We start from the raw sequence: 22,373 nt of genomic DNA on the forward strand, positions 1-22,373 counted from the left end.
CATTGTAATAGAATGTATATAGGTAGGAATTTGTATTGTTTATTGATATAACTGTTCGAGATATCATGTATATATATTTTCACCCCCTTTTTTCAAATTTTATTTTTCATTATTCCACATTGTTTCCTCTCCCTAATAGGTTATTTGACAAAAAAAGGGACAAATGGGCACACATAAATGTCTTATAGCACCTAACTAACAGTAGATAAGGGAAATTTTTTCACCCTTCAAATATGGCGACCAGTCTTATGGATATAATCACAATAAACTACCCCTGTCGGGATACAAATTACAGATCCTTTTCTGGCCGTAGGTACAATTCGCTCAGGAATAGACTCGGTAAATGTTGTTTCAATGTGTTTATAAACGTGCTTCTTAGCCGTTTTTTTCATAAAAGCGATGTGAAACATTTTCTTCGACTATTTAATGGAGGCTACTCTCGAGTCCTTCGTTTATTTTTATTTTTACACGTCGGGCATCTCGGTAGAAATATTAGAGAAGGGACTTACTTCAGTTACTCAGTTTCCAGTCGGCAAACTATAAGCAGGACGCTATTCTGAGCGGCAGCACTTTTTGCTAACGGTAGGCTTGATTTGCAGAATATGTCTTTGTACGTTATAAACCTTCTTCACTTGGAAGTTAGGTTCTTCAACAGACGCTTTATTTTTTATACCCGCAGTGTACCACATCTTGAGACTCTGACGAGACCGTAGCTAAAGTGTCGAGGCTCGCAGGTAAATCCTCTCGGTTGAACGTTTGGCAACCCATAGTTATCATGAAACAATACATAATTTTGATGGCCTATTGTAATTCTCGTTCCATTTAGGTCGTCTCGTGTTCACGTGACCCAGACAAAACACAGGTGAGCTCTTGATATGAGCACTTATGTGTGTAGAAAATGCAGTTTTTACTCTTTTTTTGTCAAATAAATGACCTTGAACAACCTTCTTCTTTTCGCAGAAAAATTCGTTGCGAAACAATTAAGGTAACCCCACTCTTAGAAATTAAATACACAGTTTTGTTCTAATTTAAATAGGTGTCCACATTCAATATTGTGCAACATTTTTTCTTTAGAGAAAACACTGCCACTCGGTTATAATGACCTAATATTGGACAGTACTATTATCCTACATTAGTGGTAAGAAGCCTTTGATTATCTAATACATACAATAATACCTTCATTTTGCATCAGGAGTAATCAAATTTCCTTGTTCTTTTTCTTTAATGCAGAACCCCGACGAAGGGGCTTCTGCCCCGATATGCATTGGGTTTCTGATCAATCATTTTTGTTTTGAAAAGTAAAATTTTTTGTATTCATAATGTCACTATGATGAGATAAATGCTGAAGTTATAAGCTAGCATATAAGGATGAAAAATCAAATGTGATGTTTATTTCATTTCTGATAAAAAAATAAATTGAATGTACTAAAGGAGAATTTGTATTTTAGTAGTGCGTACTGGAGTCCTGGTGACTTGTAGCACCAGGCCACACACATTTCTTTACAAATAAATCTAGCATATCATATGATAAACTGCTTGAATTTACATTAAATTAGATGGAGAAAAAAACCTGTTCAACAAGTGTAGAGAAATAAAGTACAGTTCCGTGACATTAGTTCCACAATAGGCCATGATGTGGTAAAAAACAGGGAAAGGGGCATGTTGGAGGATGGAATCAGAGAGAAGAGAAAGACAAGACAATTCAAGCTAGAAGTAAAAACTAAGAATGGGAAGAACTGTTTGGTTAGGATCGTAAAAAGTGTACGTCAGAAGTAGGGAAGTAGGTGATTTGATGTTTTTGGAATACAAGAAAAATGGAAAGAGAAGAAGTATGATAGCAGAGGAGAACGAGAGGGTAAAAAGTTCAGAGGAGATTCGGTCCTATTTTAGCAAAATGAAGATAACTGGTTTAGGTGGATTAGACACAGGAATGGTTTAACCCCTTCCGTGCTCGTGACGGAACCACTCCGTCATGAGCCACGGACGCGCTGTGCTGGTGACAGAGTGGTTCCGTCACGGCGCAGCCGCCCCGCCTACGTGGCGTCAATTCCGCGCCTGCACGGCCGTTTTATTGGGCGGGCGGGGCCATGACGGAACCACTCCATCACAAGCACAGCGCGCCCGCGGCTTGTGACGGAGTGGTTCCGTCACGAGCATGGTGACACTGCGTACCCCCCTCCCCCCAGCGCCGCGGCGGAATTACCGCCACGGCCAAGGGGTTAAAGGGCACATGCATCAAGCTAATTTTTTTTATATACAAATTTTATTGATTTGGAACACATGAAACAAATCATCAGGTACAAGGAAATCAATAAGTCAAGTACAAACCTGTAGTCAATGCATCCCCCAAGCACGAACAAGCTAATTACTGGTGGCAAATGGACCGATTCGCAGAATCAGCCCCTTTGTGATCAGTAGATTTGGGATGCATGAAGTCCAAAGCCATTCGCAACATAGGTAATCGCAAAATTTGAGATTACCTCTTTTGTGAATGCAGTTAGGGAATCGCAATTTGGGATTCCCTGAATGCAATGCAAGAATGCAAGAAGCAATCTCAGATTGCGCCTTTGCATTAAGGAATCACAAATTACCATCAACTTAGAGTTGATGGTAATTTGCAATTCCTTAGAAAAATGCAAAAAATTGCATTTTTCTAAGTGCCATGTGGCACACACTCATGACCTTGGGGTATGTGTGTGTGCCACATGAGTACACTTGCCAATTTTGGGAGTGCATGGTAATTGCAAATTGCGAATGGTTTCCCATTCATTCCTTTGGGCCTCTAGGCCCATAGGAATGAATGGGAAAGCATTCCCAATTAGCGAATCGCAATTTGCAATTCGCGAATAGGAAATGTGTTGGAATCGCAATTTTTTTAGCAAAACCTACATGCATAGGCAACTGTGATTCCTTAACAGTGACAGTGATTCCATAATAATCACTATTAAGAAATTGCAAATGTGCCCCTTAGTTTTTTTATGAAAATTGAATAGGAATTAAAATTGTTGAGGTTGCGCTTTAAGTGGGTTCCACATTGATATGCAGCTCTGAAAATGATTGGTCCTTTTCAGGTGTTGAATTACGTTGTTTCAAAAGTAAGATTCTGTAGACTTCTCAAGTTGAATTTGTTGCTTGTTCTTTTGAGTGGGGTTCTCAGAAAACGTTTTGTTTGTTGAGATGTAAATATTTTTTATCTGATACAAGCCAGTTTGAATTATCTCATGTTCTCAATGGAAAGCACGTGCAGATTTCTAAGGAACAAGGTTATATGCTTGTATTTCTTTGGTTGCATAAAAGAGTCGGGCAGTTGTATGTCTGGCAGCTTTGTTTGGGGGCAAGAGACAGGTGGGTATACCAGCTAACATTGAGGTACTGTGGTCTCCTTGGATAAGCCCAGAGACAACCCCACTTGTCAAAAATCTTTGGGAGGTAAAAATGTTTAAGCATACACTTTGCTGTTGCTAACTGACGAGAGCAATTCAGAGATTGTTGATTTGTGCTGTCAATGATCAAGAGGTATTCAGATTTCTCACGGTTTACTTTTAGTAAAATTTCTGCCATCAAGTCTTGAATCTTCTATGTCATGACTTTAATAGGATTTACCACCCTTTCATGAAGGGCATTCGATGGTTAAGAGGAGCTGTGATGCTAGGATTCACCATGTACAAGGACACCATAATATCACTTGCCCCACCATGCCTCACTAGACAGCGATAAGGGCTCTACAGTAGCCATGAAAATCTGTGAAGGACCAAGGGCCACATAGCTGGTAACCAAGTTATGTCAGGGGGTAATATTAGAGAGTTACCAAGTTTCATGAATTGAGTAGGCAAAGACAAGTGGCTACACTACCATTTTTTTCCTTCTGTGCATATCTTTAGTAATAGGAGCAATGGCAGTCAAGCACCAGTCTTGGGCAGTGCATTCAAAGAATACTGCCCAGCTCTCTCTCCATGCGGGTGACCAGCGTCCTATTTCCACACACTCTGAAACTGCAACCTGCCAGCAGTTTTATGGCTCAATGGTGGCCATTCATGGGCATTCATTACCATCATTGGACAATCCCATTCTAAGATGGCCAACATGTATCCTTTTAACTGAGAGTTCACACTGGCAGGGTGCACAGAGATAGGTAGCCTATTTAGGCTGTTTCAGCTTCTCTCTTCCACTCAGAAGCACAATACAGGTGCAACGCACAGGCTAAGGGGGGCCAAGGGTGCACTGCCTGCTACTGCACTCTATGCATGGCACAGAGGTGCCCTACTGCTACTTTTCCAATCACCTCTGCAACATTTTAAACTGTGCATTACTCTTATAGACTGATATCAAATGTAAGAGGCACTTCAATTAGCAATGGATATGGAGGGCTGACCCAAAGAAGTCCATGGATGAACAGTTGACCTAAACCCATCTCTGCAAGGTTTTTTTCATGCCAAAAAAAGACTTGGCTGTGCCAGTCCTAAAACTGGAAGCAAAACTGGAAGCAAGCAGTGTACGAGTGCCCGAAGATGGGACTAGGAGTAGTTAGAAGTGAATATATAAATAGGGCAAGAAACAAAGGAAGGAGAGGCTAAACAAAAGAGAATATGCATGACTATATCAGTAAAGCAGAGGCATGTGAAAGTTAACAAAAAGGTATAGTTGAGAAGTTGATGTTTTTTATTAAAATCAAACAGGTGGGGGAAGGAAAAAGGACAGAAAACTGTTTAATTTTACAGAAGAGAAGACAGGGGTATGGAGAACACCGACAGAAATAACCGTAGTTGGATGCACGTGATGTGAGCACTAACATAACAGAAAGGGAGAGAAGAAGATGGTCAATAAAGTAAATAAACAGAACAGGGATGTGGCTAGCGGGAAACAGCCTTAACCACGTAGCCTGAGCTAGGCATGGCTGAACAACGCAGGTGGAAGCATGCACAGCTAACCGCGAATACGCCTTAACCATGCATATTCATGGTTAAGGCATATGCGCGGTCTAGTTGCGGCTGCTGCCGGAAGCAGTAAGAGGAAGAATTGGGACAAGGAGGAGAGGTAAGACGGGCTTTGAAGGGGTGGGGGTAGTTTGTAGGGGTTGTGAGGTCATTTTCAAGGCTGGGAGGGGGTTGGGGTACTTTGCAGGGCTGGGGGGCGGGAATTTTAGGTCTCAGAGCAGGGTCAGGAAAGGGGCAGTTTTCAGGTGGAGGGGCAGTTGGGAGTTTTAGGGTTTAGGGCAGGGGCCGGAGGTGGGTGTAGATTATTTGGGTTGGGGTAGTTTTGGGGGTTGGGTAGATTATTTGGGTTGGGGTCGTTTTTGGGTGTTGGGGGGTCATGGTAGTTTTCAGGGCTGGGGTGGGGAGTTTAAGGCCTCAGGGCAGGGGACAAAAAAGGGGCAATTTTAAGGCTGAGGGGGCAGTTGGGCTTGGGCGGGGGTAGGTGGGGTTAGGTTTTAGGAGGTGGGGCTTGTCTTAGGGCTCAGGGAGGGGGCTGGGGCCGGAGTAGTTTTAAGGGGGCTGAGTTGTAGGGCTCAGGGTAGGGGACAGGATAGGGGCAGTTTTCACCTACCCCAGTTGGACTGGGGTAGGTGGGAAGTAGGGATTGTAAGATTAGGGTGTCTTTAGGGTTTAGGGCAGAGAGGCAGGAGTGTGATCTTTACCACACATGCCCATTTACCAAACATGTCTTTACCACATAAAGGCATGCGGTCAGGGTTTATACCGCGTGGTTAAGGCATATGTTTATCCGGTATACAGTCAAAATATCGAGTAAAAAATATAGAATGGGCAAAATATCGAGTAACAAATATAGAATGGGCAAAATATCGAATGGACAGAATATAGACCACAAAAATATCGAATTGAATACCAGTAATATCGAATTCAAAATATAGAATGGACAAAATATCGAATGGACAGAATATAGACAACAAAAATATCGATGGACAGAATGTAGACAACAAAAATATCGAATTTTAGGTAAGTTAATATTTATTATTTAATAATATCTAAGTGTTTTTTATGTTACTATATGTGTTAAAAGTGTATTTTTATTTTATAATTTATTTTAAGTAATTAATTTTATGGTATTTAATTTTTGCGTAATATGATACTGTAGTGGGTTGTGGGTTTATAGGGGAATAGGGTGGGAAGTAATTTAATTATAATTATTTAATTATTTTAATTTATTTATTTGTATTTATTTTGAATGAATTGTTAATTAATTTTTAATTGGTAATTAATTAAAATATAATTGGTAAATAATTTTGATTAATTGATTAATTGATAATTATGTTAATTTTATTAATTTATTTTCTGTAGCGGGTTGTGGGTTTATAGGGGAATAGGGTGGGAAGTAATTTAATTATAATTAATTAAATATTTTAATTCATTTATTGGTATTTATTTTGAATTAATTGTTAATTAATTTTTAATTGGTAAGTAATTAAAATATAATTGGTAATTCGTTTTTATTAATTGATTAATTGATAATTATGTTAATGTTATTTATTTATTTTCTGTAGCGGGTTGTGGGTTTATAGGGGAATTGGGTGGGAAGTAATTTAATTGTAATTAATTACATTTTTAAATTTATTAATTGGTATTTATTTTGAATTAATTGTTAATTATTTTTCAATTGTTAATTAATTAATTGTTAATTGGTAATTAATTTGTATTAATAGCTAATTATTCTTTAGTAATTCATTTTTTAAATTATTTTTAATTGATTAATTAGTATAATATATTAAATTGGTAATTAATTTTAATTAATTTGCAATTGGTATTAATATCTAATTTATTTTTAATCATATATGAAGTATTTACTTTCCCTACTGTTGCCCTCCTTGGAGTGGGAATAGTAATTTTTACCCTCCCGCTATCTAATGCTTTCCCTACTGTTGCCCTCCCTGGAATGGGAATAGTAATTTCTACCCCTACGCTATCCAACGCTTTCCCTACTGTTGCACTCACTGGAGTGGGAATAGAATTTTTTACCCCTAAGCTATCCAACGCTTACCCGACTGTTGCACTCCCTGGAGTGGGAATAGTAATTTTAACCCCTACGCTATCCAACGCTTCTCTCTGGAGTGGGAATAGTAATTTTTACCCCTACGCTATCCAACGCTTTCCCTACTGTTGCACTCACTGGAGTGGGAATAGTAATTTGTACCCCTACGCTATCCAACGCTTACCCTACTGTTGCACTCCCTGGAGTGGGAATAGTAATTTTTACCCCTAAGCTATCCAACGCTTTCCCTACTGTTGCACGCTCTGGAGTGGGAATAGTAATTTTTACCCCTACGCTATCCAACGCTTTCCCTACTGTTGCACTCTCTGGAGTGGGAATAGTAATTTTTACGGTCCCGCTATCCAACGCTTTCCTTACTGTTGCACTCTCTGGAGTGGGAATATTAATTTTTACCCCTATGCTATCCAATCCTTTCTGTACTGTTGCACGCTCTGGAGTGGGAATAGTAATTTTTACCTTCTCACTGTCTAACGCTTTCCCTACTATTGCACTCACTGGAGTGGGAATAGTAATTTTTACCCCTACGCTATCCAACGCTTTCCCTACCGTTGCAGTATTTGGAGTGGGAATAGTAATTTTTAAACTCCCGCTATCCAACGCTTTCCCTACTGTTGCCCTCCCTGGAGTGGGAATATTAATTTTTAGCCCTACGCTATCCAATGCTTTCCCTACTGTTACACTCACTGGAGTGGGATTAGTAATTTTTACCCCTACGGTATCCAACGCTTTCCCTACTGTTGCACCTCCTGGAGTGGGCATAGTGATTTTTACCTTCCTGCTATCCAACGCTTTCCCTACTGTTGCACTTCCTGGAGTGGGAATAGTAATTTTTACCTTCCTGCTATCCAACGCTTTCCCTACTGTTGCACTCTCTGGAGTGGGAACAGTAATTTTTACCCCTACGCTATCCAACGCTTTCCCTACTGTTGCACTCTCTGGAGTGGGAATAGTAATTTTTACCCTCCAGAATTGGGTGGGAAGTAATTTAATTGTAATTAATTACATTTTTAATTTATTAATTGGTATTTATTTTGAATTAATTGTTAATTATTTTTCAATTGTTAATTAATTAATTGTTAATTGGTAATTAATTTGTATTAATAGCTAATTATTCTTTAGTAGTATTCTTTAGTAATTCATTTTTAAATTATTTTTAATTGATCAATTAGTATAATATATCAAATTGGTAATTAAATTTTTATTAATTTGCAATTGGTATTAATTGGTATTAATATCTAATTTATTTTTAATCATATATGAAGTATATACTTTCCCTACTGTTGCCCTCCTTGGAGTGGGAATAGCAATTTTTACCCTCCCGCTATCTAATGCTTTCCCTACTGTTGCCCTCCCTGGAGTGGGAATAGTAATTTCTACCCCTACGCTATCCAACGCTTTCCCTACTCTTGCACTCACTGGAGTGGGAATAGTAATTTTTACCCCTACGCTATCCAACGCTTTTCCTACTGTTGCACTCTCTGGAGTGGGAATAGTAATTTTTACCCCTACGCTATCCAACACTTTCCCTACTGTTGCACTCTTTGAAGTGGGAATAGTAATTTTTACCCTCTCTCTATTCAATGCTTTCCCTACTGTTGTAATCCTTGGAGTGGGAATAGTAATTTTTACCCCTACGCTATCCAAATCTTTCCCTACTGTTGCACTCACTGGAGTGGGAATAGTAATTTTTACCCCTACGCTATCCAACGCTTACCCTACTGTTGCACTCCCTGGAGTGGGAATAGTAATTTTTACCCCTACACTATCCAACGTTTTCCCTACTGTTGCACGCTCTGGAGTGGGAATAGTAATTTTTACCCCTATGCTATCCAACGCTTTCCCTACTGTTGCACTCTCTGGAGTGGGAATAGTAATTTTTACCGTCCCGCTATCCAACGCTTTCCTTACTGTTGCACTCTCTGGAGTAGGAATAGTAATTTTTACCTTCTCACTGTCTAACGCTTTCCCTACTGTTGCACTCACTGGAGTGGGAATAGTAATTTTTACCCCTACGCTATCCAACGCTTTCCCTACCGTTTAAAATTCGATATTTTGACTATCTATATGTTTTACAACAATATTTTTGATTTGATATTTTTGTACTTACCTGTTTGGAGATAGGAGTTCGATATTTTTGTATTCTATATTTTTTACTCGATATTTTGCTACATCGATGTTATCGATATTATCTCAGTGATCCGTTTATCCATCATACAAACATGACAAGCAGAGGCTAAAGTGCTCAAAACTCAATGTGCACAGAAGTGTCAAGATGTCATGTATAATGTGCTTAGCTTTTGGCCCCAGACCTGCTAGATGTGCTACCTGGAGACTCTTTAATTTGCATGTTTTCAAGAGCAGGAGCGAGTGGAAGGGTGCGCGTCGGCCCCAACTCGACAGAAACCTCGTATGTCAGAGCAACACACTATGCTAAACACCTCTGTAAAGCCAAGAAGACCTATATATCCCATGGAGACTCTCGCAAGACTTGCCGATGGTGGCGGCATTCTTGAATGCACAGTGCTTAAGTTCCTTGTAGTCCACTGTGTCCTTGCTAGGCAATCATAATACATAACTGCCGCAGCTGGGACTTGCTGTTGAAAGTTAGAAATCTTGCAACCTGACATTCTAAGAAGTTGACGAACATCATCCTCTAAATCAGAGACATATTCTCGCGCCAATCTCAGAAAGGATAACGTTTTCCACAAAGAGTCATTGTTTAGAATTTGAAACTCTGTTAGGAACTGTATTTTCATCCAGAGCCATCACTCAGGATCATGAACACTGCTTTGCGTCTCATTATTTTTACCAGAGGTTCTCCATTAGGATCACAAACGATTGCGCTTGGTCATCCTGCAAAGAGTCACACATTTGGATTGGCATTTATATTGAATGTAAGTAGAAAAACAGAAAGTTATTCCATGTGACTGTAGGTGCTCTCTTTAGCAAACAACATATAGTAACCCAGTGCTGTTTGCAGTTATGGTGTTGGCTTTCATTTAATTGTAGTTCGGAAGAGATGTGTTTCATTTAAAAACAGAGAGTGGAACATGCAGACAGTGCCAACAGGTATATCATATAGAGTATTGAAAGTTAACTTTGCCTTGTTTTCTGATAGCAGCACCCCTGCAGTACAGATCAAGCAGAGCTGCTCAACCAGGCAGTGTGACAATACCCTACGTCTCTCTCTTGTCCCATTGCCCTTTCCCCTTTTTACTGTTACCCTACTCTGACAATACCCTACGTCCCGCTCTTGTCCCAGTGCCCTTTCCCCTTTTTACTGTTACCCAACACTGTAAGGGAGTGAGACTGGATGTGGGTTTGGCATAGTGTCGACACTTCCATCACTCCTGCTGGATCCACAATGCAAGGTTAATGCATCCTCAGGAAATCAAACATGGTGATATCCATCTTCATACAAACGACCATCACCATGCTAGTTATGACTACTGGTGAATGCCGTTGATTGTGGAAATCCTGAAGCACTGGAAGCATCAGACATTGATGGAGGAAACCAGATTCAGCAGGTTTGTTTTTCATGGAGTTAATGTAGAATACACATAGGAGAGGTTCTGCTCATGAATCAGCATACTGCTTATAGCAATAGTACTAATAAAAATATTAATGGGAATGATAATAATAAAAACGTGTTTCATGTAGCGCTTAATATTGTGCTTCTTTCGCTTCTGATCGCTGTAAATACCAGCTGTTACTAATACCCAATTTACCGTCAATCCTATTACCCAGCAGTAGATTTGTTCCCTCTGCCATTTTTCAAAATGCAATTCATTATCCTCAAATACTAACTGCCTTGCTTTAAAACCCTGTTGATTCTTTGAGTGTCTTCCAGTTCCTGGGGGATCCATAACACTGTGTTGCAGCCTGACACTTTGAGAAAAGCAACTGTATATGCTTTGCACCATCCAGACTAGGGGTAGGATGACCGCTAGTTGCACGCCACTCTAACAATCGAGCAACAAGGTGCTCTGTTGACAATCCCATCTGAACTAGACCTCATTACTAGGGGTCTCAATGAGTCTAGCCCCTTTGTCCTGGAACATCTTAAGCAAAGCTGGTGACAATACGGTACTCAGCACCAGCTTTGTGGTAGTGTTAGAGTTAGGACTATCCTAACTACGTTTTAGACATCGGTTCTGAATAATTGCCGCTTGACCCGTTAAGGGCTAAAAGTGAGAAACGTGTTGAACATTTACACACACCAGACCCTGTAGGATCATTGGCTCCAGACAGGGCCCACGCTTTTTTAGTGAGGTTAGTACACCCCCATAATAAAAACTTGTTCCACATAGGGCAATACTAAACCTATTTTAAAACCACAACGCACACTCACTTCACTACCCTGACCACATACCCTCACACACCTAACGGCTGCCTCTTAAAAGATCTCCGGGAAAGAGCCCCTTCGCGGGTGCCCATCGGATATTTGCAGCTCCGGCCCGACGAGGAGCACAGCCCAATGATCAAGCATGACATCCTTCGGGGTGTGTGAGGGCAATTCATAAGAGACCTGAACACTCCCTCCCCTCAGGAACTGCACATCTACTATTTTCACATACGTTAATTAGGAACATTGTGCAGGACCTACGATAAGCTCCTGGCTCCTCCCTTTTGAATAACTTGCACCATCCGTAGTAATACCCATTAATCACAAATTGTCAAGAGGCATGTCCCACGTTACAGTAATAAAATGTTGCTTTGTTAGGTGACAGGGCACAAAATGCAGGACAATAAAGCAATATGAAAAAATAAGTCCATGTTTCTGTGGCATTTACTCTTAAGATCTGTCGTTGTGCATCACTCACACAATGGTTGGTTGTCCGTTTTGAATATTCACAATTTTTTATTCTGATTGCTACAATTGCTTAGCTCTCCTCGGTCCTGACAGCAATTTGGAACAGGCACAATCTTTTGAATGTTGATGTAAATTGTCAAAGCGTTTTCATCTCTGCAATACAATGTCTAGCAATTCAAAGGCCCAACAGCATCCAAGCTGCAGAAATGTATCAGGGGAATTGTTTAATTTGAGATAAGAAGCAATTTATTTCGATTCTGAGGTGTTTAGAAATCGAAGCATGATTCTTCCAGTTCTTGTATGCATTATCAGAAGGCCCTTTAGTGCTTGAATGATCATTACAAGAATGATAGCTGAAATAATAACTAGTACTTCAGAGTCTCCTCTCTCTTTCTCTCTCCAGCTCTTTCTCTCTGTCACGCACAACCACAACCACACACATTTATTTATTTATTTACTTATTTTGAAAGTTTTATAGAGGGCGAACAAGACCCTTGCGGGTATCGGAGTGCTTTACAGTAAATGAGTATAGTTATATCATACATTAAAGATATACAAGGATCATAGTACATAGCAATATGTTCGATCACATATGTGATCTCTGGGCCAAGGCGATAATTGGTTATGCGATTGTAATGGTGCGTAAATCCCAAGTACTGAGTTTTAAGAATTTTGAGTAACTCTTTCATTTTTCTTACACTTACGCTTTTCATGTAAGTGTAAGTGAAAGGGAGATTGGTTTAAGTAAATTAGCTCACGTAGACGGAGGTCCAATAAAATTACCAGAGATTTTGCATGATTTTGGAACCCATAGGGCATAATTAGAGTAAACCTTTCATGCAGACAACTGCCTAAAATACTAAGCAGCTATCTCATTGTATGGGAGTGTATTCCATGGATATAAGTTTAATGTAGACAATTTCTCATGTTTAATTTGCATACTTTTCATAAAGATTACAGGTGCTATGCTTGGAAAAAAAAACAACTCTTTGCCCACCTCTCTCGCTATAATTCTCGCCCTCTCTTCCCCTCTCTTTCTCTCTCCCATACTCCCTGCACTAAGCCGCTCTGATGATTGGCATGTTGTGATACATAATGCTTGTAAAAGAAACACCAGGCCACTCTGCTCAATTACAGGCAGACATACACTATAGAAAAAATCACTAAGATATGGACAGAGAAAACCTTCAGAGCCAAAAACTAATTCAAACCTCTTACAAATCGGGAGATCGCTCAAATACTTTTTCATGAAAAGCATAAGCTGGTCCATAGATTGGTGTGATTGAGTATTATTATCATTATTATGAGTGATTTCAGAACTACCTTGAGTTTGACACGTCACCCGAAAGCACTTGTTCTGTGTCATCAACTGTACATTTTGTGAATTCATTTTTTTCCCTCCAGCTAAAAATCATGTGTTCATGCTTCTAGACCTTGTATGTCTGATGCAATAATCTCTGGAAAACGAGGAGGCAGAGAACACCACAAAGGCATCCTCTGGAATTGGAATCTTCCATTTGTAATATAAACTATTGACGCATGAAATGTCTTGTTTAACATTCTGTAATGGTACACTGATGTTAGATCAAAAGTACAAATACACTTTGAACAAATTAAAATTGCCAAAATTGTGAATAAAGAACCAGGGCCTCGTTTGGGATTTGGGGAGGGAACAACCCCATAAACTGATGGCGTTCCCTCCCCTCCAAACTCCTGGTTCCCCTGCTTTATTTAGAGTCAGGATGAGCCACAGAGTTTCCAGCTTGAGCTGGCTTCATCACTGGAAACTAGTTGTAAATTATGAATTCACTATTGGACTCCCAAGCACAGTGACCCAATTTATGTCAGGGAGGGTGCCAATGATTTTGCCTGCCCAGGTCTGCCATATGAGGCATGGCAAGCATGGACAGGAAAACAATGTCAAGGGCACACAGGGAAAACATTCCCTACACATCAGAGTCATTGTGTTTTTATTTTACTGGAATAAATTAACTGTCAGATGCACTAAAGGCATACGGATCCCCGCCAGACAAGTGGGGGAATCTATCATTATTAGAGGCAGTCTTTTGCAAGGGTAGCCGACTTAGCAGGCTTGTATGCCACCCCCACACTAAAAGAAATGACTCCCATACGTTGTACAGATCAATGCATATTCAAATCATAGCAGTCATCTTTTAGGCCACAACTACTAGGAAAAGTCACAATGTGGACATGCTGTGGTCTATTATCCTAAATGGATCTGCTGCTTCTTTCTGTGGCCCAGGGGAATATTCCTCAACTTATGCTTTACTGACATATTTTTCACATGCTCCATAAACGAATCCCTTCATTTCACCTAACTATTCGTCATTAAAATCCTGAAAGATACTGTCCACAGTTTTGAAACACATAGCTCAGCAACCGTGCTCTACTTCATACGAATATCTCTCCAGTTCCTAGCATAAAATATTTACTTTTTTGGTTACTTATATCTTGCAATACACACATCAGTCTTGTACATTGATTGCTCATTATAAAGAGCAATTATACTAATTGGCACAATTCAACATGCAGCCAAATCTAAACAACCCCGTTCTCCAACCACTCCCATACTGAAAGTCATCTTGTTATACAGCTCCAATAGGAACTTTCAAATTATAAGGGCCTATCTCACTACACTTAGGGACAATATAACTGTGTTTGTGCAGTATAACAGTATGTGTTGTGTCAAACAATGAGGACAAGACAAAATGTTGTAGAAAAATAGGAAGTGCTGCATGGGAGCAACCACTAAAAGCCTGTTGAAGAATACTGCCTTCTGGCTCAGATTGTCATCATCTGCACTTTCCTATTTAGAAAGGAGATCCTACCTGGCCTAAGTCAGCCTATGGTAGAAGAGTGTAGCTTGAGATGCCTAAGTTGGAATTCTATGCTACTCTTTTGTTACTTTGTGTGGTAAAGTCCCCAAAAAAGAAAAAGAACAAAGAGTTTGTACCTCACTCTTCCAATTTAAAAAAATGCATCCACCGGGCACTGTATAACGTTTTAATGTATAAGCGCCTGGCATATAATTACATACAAATTACATGCTGAGACAGAAGTGCTAAGAGCAGCCGACATGTTTTATTGCCAGAAAATCGCATTTTGCAATTTTATCAGGGCTAAAGGACCTGACTGTCATCCAACATTACATCATACCTACAGGGAAAAGAGGAGCACACAAAACAGGCTGTCAAACTCAAAACATATATTATTAACATATAGTTATCAGAAGAAACGCTTATTTTTTTACTTTGAATTTGTCTGGTTGTTTCTATCACACAAGACACAAAATACTTGTGATAAATCATATTGATGGTGTTTAATAGGATTTAAGAATACTTCAACTCTGGAAATGTTTAATAAAGCATCTATCACTAATATGTACTTACCACAAGTAGTGAAATAGTGAAGAAGAGAAATGAACAAGGGCTGTGTGTTCCATGAAATCAGTAAATGCATAAGTGTGAATGTGTCTTTAATTGAAGATCCGAGTGTTGAAAACAGAAAAATCATACCGGTGCACTCCACTATTGCACATCATGATGTGGCAAGCTCCAAGCCGGTTGCATAGCTCCGAAGCCACTGACAGCAACCCAACTCCCGAAGCGCTGCAGGCGGTGTACGCGCAGGCCGCGGTGCGCTTGGATCTGATGAAAGACTCCATCAGCCGATACAGTTCATCCAGCGCATTCAGTGGCCGCATCAGCTGCAGGCAGGGAGAAGGCAAGTCAGGAAAAGAAAGATAAAAAGAAAATTAATGGAAGCAAAAAGGCAATCACTGATTGTTGTTAACAAGCGACAACCAGGTAGGACCCTGTGATTAGAATAACATTAGGGCTCAGCAATTAAAAAGCATTGTTGTCAGAGAAAGCAAGTACTCTAAACAAGTAGGATGTAACCTTGAATTTTAAAAAGAAGTCAAGTAATGAAAGCTATTGTGTTAGCAGTACACACATTTATATATTTTTTTTATAATTTACTCTGTATAACGTGTATAGTTTCGTATTTTCGACAATGGCAGCTCAAATAGGAGTTTGTTTTACACTTGCAGAAATAAATAACTTAGAATGAAAAAACACATTTGTTTTGAGTGAATTGATATTCTTTCTAGTGAAAACCACTGCCTCACAGATTTAAAAGTGCACCTCATCTAGTATTCAGAGCTCGTATGTAGGATAGTTTAAGGTATAATTTATTGAACCACTTGGAATTAAATACCGTAATATTCTGCTGAATTTGCACCTCTCCGCTTTGAACACAAAAGTCAGACTCTCGTCATTGCAGTTTTCATCTCATTAAACACTTACTCAGTAGCCCTATGCTAAGAAGTGTGCAATAGCGTTTAAGATAAAAAAAAGTCTTTTAAAAAAGGAGGTCAACAAACTGTAACATACACGTTAAAGCAAGTAGTCCTTTACCCTAAAAGAACACACTTTATTTAGTGTCAATAAATGCTTCATTATGTTTGTTCAAGACACCTGGTGCTGTTAAATGAATACCTGACGTAATTACCCAAAGGTAGCCAAGTGCTCTTGTAAAAGTATCCTAACAAAGTGCACTGGAACCTGCAGTGCTCACGGACAGTGCGTTTCCGCACACTGCCCATAAACATGTAGTGAAGCTATTTACGTGGATGAGCAGGTACTTACGTGTATCCAAATTCCATTATCTAAATGTTTTTTTAAATACATACCAGTATGGAAGCATAATGGTTTTGTTCGTACGTGAGTGTAAAAGAAATCAGTAAAAACTGAAAACAAGAAGCCTTTATTACAGGCTCACAAATCAACTTATTCTGCCCTCAAAGTGTAATTTACTCAGAAGATGACGTGAAACACCCTCTGTTTCGAAATGTTGACAGTGAAAGCTTTTTTCTATTTCCTTGATTGGAACGTTTAGTAGATCAGAGAATGCATTTCATAGGCTATTATATTTATTTCCACTAGTTTACAATTCGTCTACCAATGGTCGAAACACGGTGATGATAAAACAGTAAGTGATTACCTTATCAATGTAGGCTGCCTTTGATGTTGAGTTTGGAGGCAAATTTGACTGGTCCAAATAGAAGGACCTGAAAAGAAAAGAACATGTGTTACATTCAGCAGGAAACAATAAGCTTTATTCAGTTTATTAATCAGATTCTGAGACATATTAAAATGTAAAGTAGGGGCCAGATTAAAAAGGTGGTGCACTACTGTTTTACACTGACATTCTAACAAACTAATCAGTGCGAAAGTGGCATTTGCACAGACTAGTGATGATGATTTATCATTAGTGTAGCAAATCATTTTACAATCTGACTTCCTCAATGCAAAACAAGTCCAAACACAAATTCTATTTGTGATTCTTTACTGCAATGTACAAAAAAAATAACAGAGACCAGTTCATAAGTAAGCCAACACTTCACTGTCCCACTGGTGGGGAGCTGTGATTGATTTGAACTGTAGGCTGTACTTGTCATGAGTTGTAAAGGTTACATATTGCAAATTGATGTGATGTGATTTTACACATGGTAATCACTGCAAAGCAACATTTGCACCAACAACTGGTAAAATAACTGTTTTTTGCAGTGGTGTTGAACAGTGCAAAAATCACTTTTCCACCAGCTGATTGGTGCACGTGTCTCTGCCTTAAGAGTAGTCCCACATGTTGCTAAATACAAAGAGGCTAATTTACAAGCCTCTTGTGCCTCTCCTACGTCACTTTTCCCATGTTAAAAATGAAGCAGACGTGGCGCAAGGCACTTCTAAATAAGCCCCAACGTTTTTTGCAATGGATAATTACTGCAAAGGTCACACAGAGCTATCCACAGAGTCTGTGGTAATTTAAATGGGACGAAGCTGCCAGGAGTGAACAAGGGCCTTCCATCCCATTTGAAGGGGATCAGCACGCAAACACAGCTGAATGTGAAAAGCAGGCCCAAATAATAGAAATTAGTGCCAGAATGAGAAAGAATTTAAGGCTTCAGACTGCTACTTATTGAAATTAGCTGCAAATCCACTGTGGGGCGAATGTAATCATGTTCCGTCATGTAAATCGGTGCATTACGAGTGATTTTGATTATTTATTACAATAGAGGGCACTCCCTGTTCTTAGCACTTGTTACACCGTGACTACTTTTTAAGAACATTGACTTGGATTGCAGCTCTACTAATTAGCAACGTCCTTTTCACCCCAAAGAAAGCTCTTTGAATAATTTTAATGAGTCGAAACAGCACAGATGCAAATTTCATAACCAATATTTTCATCTAAAAAATGGTTGAGTTAATTCCCCAGCTACATGTTACTAGGGCTCCCCAATGCCTTTCTCTGCCATCTGCATTCAGCAACGGGGGGAACAATTACCCTGGCCCTTGGTGCAGCCAAGCAGGTAATTCTGTCCAAGTGAGGCACAGAGATGGCACCAGCTCACACTTACTGGCTACATGAGCTCTGGGATTTTGTAGGCCTTGAAAGCTGACAGCATTGGTAGAGTTCAGACTCCCGCAGTTTGGCAAAACATTGGGCCCCTGCACACAATTCCTTGAACAGCAGGACTTCCGGGAATTGTCCTCTCTTGCATACCTGCCAGTGCTTCGCGCCATGAGCTGCAGGGAACACAGCTGATTACCCTACAGAGGGCAGATCTCGCCACCCACCCTGAGACATTCTCAATGCCACTGCTGTCCAAAGTGGCAGAAATCGCCAAGCACTACCCACTTCTCCCTCTACTCAGGCGCAACAGCTCTAGATCCCTAACCTCCCTACCCTTGGATACAGTGGCGGCTCCTGCGCTAAGGCGCAGCAGCGTCATCCCACTGTGTGGTGAATGAAGATGAACGCCAGGTAAGTTGCAGTAAGATTTATTGTAAATCAAGCTGAGCCATCAGAGCAGAGCAGCATCAGCCATAGCAAGCAAAGATCAACTGTCTAAATTGGAACCCTGGTGCAGAACACCAAGGCTGTAATGTTCTGCTCCAGGAACATTCCAAACAAGCATAGATTACTACATGGGTCTTCCCTTTAGATAATAAAACATTGGAAAGCATAAATAAGAAAACAATGAGAAGAAAAAATAGAGACAACGAAACAGAGAAGGGGAAAAAAATAGAAGTGAATAGAAAAGAAGTTCATAAGAAAAATAACCCCAATGCAAGAGGTATACATAACTGAAAACATATGACCAAGTAAATAAACTCTATACCGATGAGGAATTTTTCTGTATCGTACACTGCGCCTCAAGGCAGATTGGCCCGCACTCTCTAATCTCCTCTCAAGGCGAGCACCAAGCCTAAGGGAAAGTTGCTCCACACAATCTATATTCCTCTCACCAGTTTCACTTCCAGAACGAGAACAGAGAAAGGGACTCTTCACTAAGAGGCACTTGTTCCACCATTGCCCATTGATGAGTTTGACAGAGTTGCATCTCACATCTGCAACACTGATCGGTGAAGCAAACTTTGCAAAGCCCTTCTTGACATGCACAGGTTACTTAATGCAAACATAATCGCCCAACCTTATCTCAATATCTTTAGCACACTTCTTGAAATCAAAGTAAGTTTTCTGCTTATTTTGAGCAAAACTCACATGACTCTTGACACTCTCATCAGTCCATTGTTTCCCTTTGATCCACTTGCTCATCCAACCAGGACAAAAAGCAGCGGAGGCTCTGCGACCACATATTAACTCAAAAGTTGATACACCTGTAGTTGAATGAGGAGTAGTGCGATAGAACCACAGCATGCTTCCTACAGAATTGACAACAACACACTTGTTTGACAGAGCCCATTGTATTCATTCACCCAAAACCTTGTACATTCGTTCAACCAGACCATTGGTCTGGGGATGGTACAGTGAACTTTTGAGGTGTTTGATGCCACAGGTGTGTAGAAAATTCTCAACTTCAGAAGCAACAAACTGAGTCCCATTGTCTGTCACCAAGAACCAAGGGAAACCTTCATTTAAGAAATCATCATTAAGAAAATCAACTACTGTTCTTGTGCTTACCTCCTTCACAAATTTAACCTCAGGCCACTTTGAATAATAGTCCATGAGGACTAAGGCAAACTTTGACGGTGTTTCAAGGACATGAAATGGGCCTACAATGTCTAACCCCAACTTTATGTGTTATCAAAAGAGACTAGCTTAAATATGACCAATATTGTTAGGACTCTGATTAGATTTGTCATGGGCACCTCGCTGGTGAGTTCATGAAGCCCTCACCCACCAACCTGGTTGGTGGCATGCTTCATCATCGGGCCCACCCAGTGACACCTAATGTGTCCCGGGTTTGCTGCGACGTCTGATTACAGCGGAGCTGGTATTTTACTGAGAGTGCAGTGTGAGGTGTAAAATGAAGTGTGAGTTAAAACGGCTTGGCGAGGGTCCCAGTACCCGAGGGAAAATTAAATTTTAATAACTGGGCCCCCGTCAGCGGTTAAAATAAGGCTTGGGGATGTTTAAGGGAGGTGAGTTACTACCTTCTACATCCATCAGTTGGTCGACATGTTTCAGCCAGTGCCTTAAACTAAATCTCTGTTTCCTCAGGACCTTTTTAAAATAGAGTGTAGTGCAGGTTAAAAGGGAGTGTAATCCAGGCTATGTGTTACACTCACTAAGGTGTTTCTCTAAGTATGAGAGGGGGGATTCCGGAGTACGAGGACGGTGCAACAGGTACAAGGCAGGCTCTGACCAGAAAAGCTGGTCAACCCCTTACCGCTTCACTCCTGGAAGCATTGGCTGCAAAATCTAAACGCATATATGAGAAGGGAATAAAATTCACAAAGCCCAAGAAAAGACGTGAGAGTAGCTTTGTCAGATGGCGCATTGGATTTAACTATGGAGTCAACTAAGCTTGACTTTGGGAGAATCCCATTCTCATTGACCAAGTGTCTAGTTCTACCTAGTGGTAGGCAGATGCCAAATCTAGTTTCGTGAATATCTTTGCATCCTTCAGATTCACCAACAGTTCATTAATGTTAGGAAGAGGGTGGGAATCTACCCACATTTCTCTATTTAGGCAACGGAGGTCAACACAGACTCTGAGTTCACCGTTCTGTTTCAGTGCACCTACTAAAGAGGATAACCATAGAGACAACTCGACTGGTTCGATTATACCTTTGGCACACAAAGAATCAAGTTCTTTCCCAAGGTCTTGCCTGACACTGAATGGGACATTTCTAAGTTTATGCTTGATGGTAGTCGCACCATCTTTCACAATGATTCTGTGTTGAAAATCTCTAATCTTTCCTAGTTCGCCAGAGAACACATGGGGAAATTAATTAACTGAATCTTCGAGATCAGGACTGTGTCTTATGGCAAGAACTTGATCTTTGGTTCCAGGCCTAAGCACCATGCCAAATAATCCCTGGTGGATCCAGCCCAAAATATTCAATTCTTTGTGTGCCACATATATCTTCCCAGGAATCCTCCTTCCCTTGAATTCAATGATCTCCTCAATATATACTGACAGATCAATTTCTCGTCCCTAATATGAGACAGCCGTATGATCATGGGGTAGAAGGGACCTGTTAGGCCAGGTCGCTTGATAAAGCTCTAATGTGATTATTGAGATACGAGCAACAGAGTCAAAAAAGGAGTCTCAATACTCGATCTCCTACTAAAATCTCTACAAATGGATCAACACACATTTCAGAATTCCCCACAATGACCCCATCAACTTTTACAACTAAAACCGTATTACTAAGCTCTTTAGTGATAGGCTCTTCTTCGTCTCGCAGCACACCTTCATCAATGACACATTTTACAAGAGAAGGTTTCAAGTGTATTTTGCTTCTACTAGTCTGACACACTTTAGCAACGTGACCTAACTTATTACAGTTCTTGCATGTTACAAACTTAGCTGGACACCTGGTACCTGGAGCGTGTGGCTTATACCCACATCTGAAACAAATGCTACTCTTTGAAAAGAAAGCATTCTGCCTTTCTGAAAAATGTTGTCTGTCCGATGTTTTGTTGTCTATGGCTTTGGCGTCTTTCACCTTGACAGCAGAGACAGGCTCACTTTTTATTTCATCTAACTACTTGGCCGACAACTGCGATGTTTCAATACTTTTGGCTACCCTGATGGTTTCGTCAAGAGTAGGATTCCCCAAAGAAAGAAGTTTCAGTTTGATAATTTTGTCTGCAAAGTTTTCAAACTGACAGTCCGCTACAAGCCTTCTAAGTGCAGTTATGTAATTGTCTACATTTTCCCCCGCGTTCTATGTTCGCAGAGAAAACTTGAGATGGAGCACAACTAAACGTGGTTGAACATCAAAGCTTAATTGTAATTTTTTGACAGTCTCTTGGTATTCATATAGTGGATTTCCATCATCAAGAACTGGAGAAGGAAGATGTTTTAAAATGGCTCTACCCTCAAAACCTAATGAGTGTAGTAGAAGATACTTCCTTCGCTCAGCCCTGAATCTTATTGTGCCAATTGCACCAAGATAAGTCTCAAACCCATCATACCACTGCTTCCATTTGATGGGCTGATCACCAGGTTTCTCCAAAAAAGGTGGTGGTGAAAAAACTGCTTGCATGTTTTCTCAAG

At 40.2% G+C, this 22,373-nt stretch overlaps 1 protein-coding gene across 1 annotated transcript in view; it reads right to left on the minus strand.

Moving 5' to 3' along the window:
* Positions 1–22,373, minus strand: part of PREX2 (phosphatidylinositol-3,4,5-trisphosphate dependent Rac exchange factor 2) — a 1,276,790-nt gene that overhangs the window by 172,079 nt on the left and 1,082,338 nt on the right. The window contains exons 37-38 of the mRNA XM_078687188.1: positions 16,844–16,910; positions 15,355–15,545 (exon numbers count right to left, since the gene is read on the minus strand). Coding sequence (XP_078543314.1) covers positions 15,355–15,545; positions 16,844–16,910 — 258 coding nt within the window. The remainder of the gene's footprint in view (positions 1–15,354; positions 15,546–16,843; positions 16,911–22,373) is intronic.

Source organism: Lissotriton helveticus, chromosome 4_1 (assembly GCF_964261635.1).
Source record: "Lissotriton helveticus chromosome 4_1, aLisHel1.1, whole genome shotgun sequence".
NCBI lineage: Eukaryota > Metazoa > Chordata > Amphibia > Caudata > Salamandridae > Lissotriton > Lissotriton helveticus.